This window comes from Symphalangus syndactylus, chromosome 1 (genome assembly GCF_028878055.3).
Source record: "Symphalangus syndactylus isolate Jambi chromosome 1, NHGRI_mSymSyn1-v2.1_pri, whole genome shotgun sequence".
In the NCBI taxonomy this organism is placed as follows: Eukaryota; Metazoa; Chordata; class Mammalia; order Primates; family Hylobatidae; genus Symphalangus; species Symphalangus syndactylus.
This window is the reverse complement of record NC_072423.2, coordinates 84,690,780-84,693,070: the sequence shown is the minus strand read 5'-3', so window position 1 is coordinate 84,693,070 and position 2,291 is coordinate 84,690,780. Positions and strand designations below refer to the sequence as shown.

At 36.5% G+C, this 2,291-nt stretch overlaps 1 protein-coding gene across 1 annotated transcript; it reads right to left on the bottom strand.

The window, feature by feature from the left end:
* Positions 1–570: 570 nt before the first annotated feature.
* Positions 571–1,503, bottom strand: OR5W2 (olfactory receptor family 5 subfamily W member 2). Its single transcript, XM_055293374.2, has one exon. It carries the CDS (start codon positions 1,501–1,503, stop codon positions 571–573), a length of 933 nt encoding a protein of 310 aa, XP_055149349.2.
* Positions 1,504–2,291: the final 788 nt, after the last annotated feature.

Here is a 2,291-nt window from a genome sequence, read left to right as displayed (position 1 = left end):
GTAATCCCACCACTTTGTGGGGCCAAGATGGGTGGATCACCTGAGGTCAGGAGTTCGAGACCAGCCTGGTCAAAATGGTGGAACCCCATCTCTACTGAAAATACAAAAATTAGCCGGGCCTGGTGGCAGGCACCTGTAATCCCAGCTACTCAGGAGGCTGAAGCATGAGAATCACTCGAACCAGGGAGGCAGAGGTTGCAGTGAGCCGAGATTGCACCACTGCACTCCAGCCTGGGCGACAGGGTGAGCCTCCATCACAAAAAAAAAGAAAAGAAAAAAAGAAAAATTACTCTGAAATATATATTAAACAAATAAAAATTTGCCCCACTAACTCAAAGACTGGAGCATTTTTCAAATATAGAGAAATTACCTTACCTAACTTGAAAACACATTAAAAAAAATAGTATATTTAGAAAATTCCAGAGAATTGCTAGATTGTAGCTTAGTAAAATATGTATTATATTAAATTATGATATTTGAGACAACTTTATGTTATAATATATAATTTGAAGAAAACACCAGTACGAATATGCATTTTTGTGTGTATAAACATGTATTTTTAGTATTTCCTTAAAATAAAATTTTATTTTTCAGTTTTTTCAGGGCCTCTTTCACATCCTTGTTCCACAGGCTATAAATCAGGGGGTTCAACATGGGAACCACAAGGGTGTAAAACAATGAGGTCATTTTATCTTGATCTAGAGAATAGGAAGAACTTGGCTGGAAATACATAAAGAGCAGAGTTCCCTGGAAAATTGCAACCGCAGATAAGTGGGAAGTGCATGTAGAGAGAGCTTTGAACCTCCCCTCAGCAGAGTGGACCTCCAAGACTGATAGGATGATATAACAATAAGAAATGAGAACTCCTGAAATGGTACTCAGTTCAATAAAACCAAAGACAGTGAATAACACTAACTCATTGACCTGTGTATCTGAGCAAGAGAGTAATAAGAGAGGAGGGATATCACAGAAGAAATGATTAATCTCATTAGACCCACAGAAGCATAGGCGGAATGCCAGTGTCATATGTATCAAAGCATCTGCTATTCCCACCAGATAAACACCAGTCAAGAGTAGATAGCACACTCTGCTAGACATGTTGACTGTATAGAGCAGGGGGTTGCTGATGGCCTTGTACCGATCAAAGGCCATCACTGCCAGCAGTAGACACTCAGAATCTGCAAAGATACAGAAGACCAAGAATTGTAGAGCATAGCCATAGAAGGGTATTGACTTGTTCTTGGCAAGTAGATCTACCAGCATCTTGGGCCCAATTGCAGTAGAATAGCAGAGATCACAGAAAGACAGACGACTGAGGAAGAAGTACATTGGTGTGTGAAGTTGGTAATCTATTCTGATTAAAACTATCATTCCAAGATTTGCTGAGAAATTAATGACATAAACAGCCAAGAGTACAGCAAATAGGGTCGCTTTCATCTCTTGGTTATTGGTAATTCCCAAGAGAAAAAAATCAGTTAACGAGGAGCAATTTTCCCAGTCCATTTTTCCTTGTTCCTGTTTCAAACTGCTACAGAAATCATTATGAGAATGATAGAATAGGGCTTGACTTTCCAAGATATCAAAAAAAAGTTATCTGTAAAGTAAAACAAGATTTGTTTATGTAAATTATTTTCTTTACCCTCAAAAAGTATCCCAGGTGAGTGTCACTTTCAAAGAGGCATTACTGTATTAAAAAAAAAAAACCCTAAAAGTGTCTGCCAAAGGAAGTTGATCAACTTTGAATCTAAATTTATATGCAATTTCTGACATATATCATTTGTCTTTGCTTCTATTGTACAATATAAGGCAGTCAATTTGATCAAACTGAAAGCTCAGTACAGATCCAAAAGGATGTGAAAAAAACACCATAGTTAGAGTAACAAGGGCCAGAACATGCAGGACTAAACATCTCATATATTTGACGAAAAAGGATCATATTTATTGCATTATTCAAGAAATATATACATTTTTCTATCACCGACAGTGAAATTACATGTAAGTTAATAAGTGAAAATTATTATGGTACTATTTTTGATGTGGTGTCTTCAGTGCTTACTGGAAAGGAAAAATGTTTTATTTAACTGTTACTAATCATCACTGGTTTGTCACAGCATATATAATCCATTTGGATGACTTATCTGGTTCCAAAGGACAAAAGCCGAATGTAAGTGGTAAAAGAAGTGTGAACAACAGACTACTTACATTTACTTACAACTGACTTTTTTATTAAAATCAAAATGTGAAGAGGAATAATAAGTGTTTCTGAAATATATAGGCTTCTGTTGCTTGTG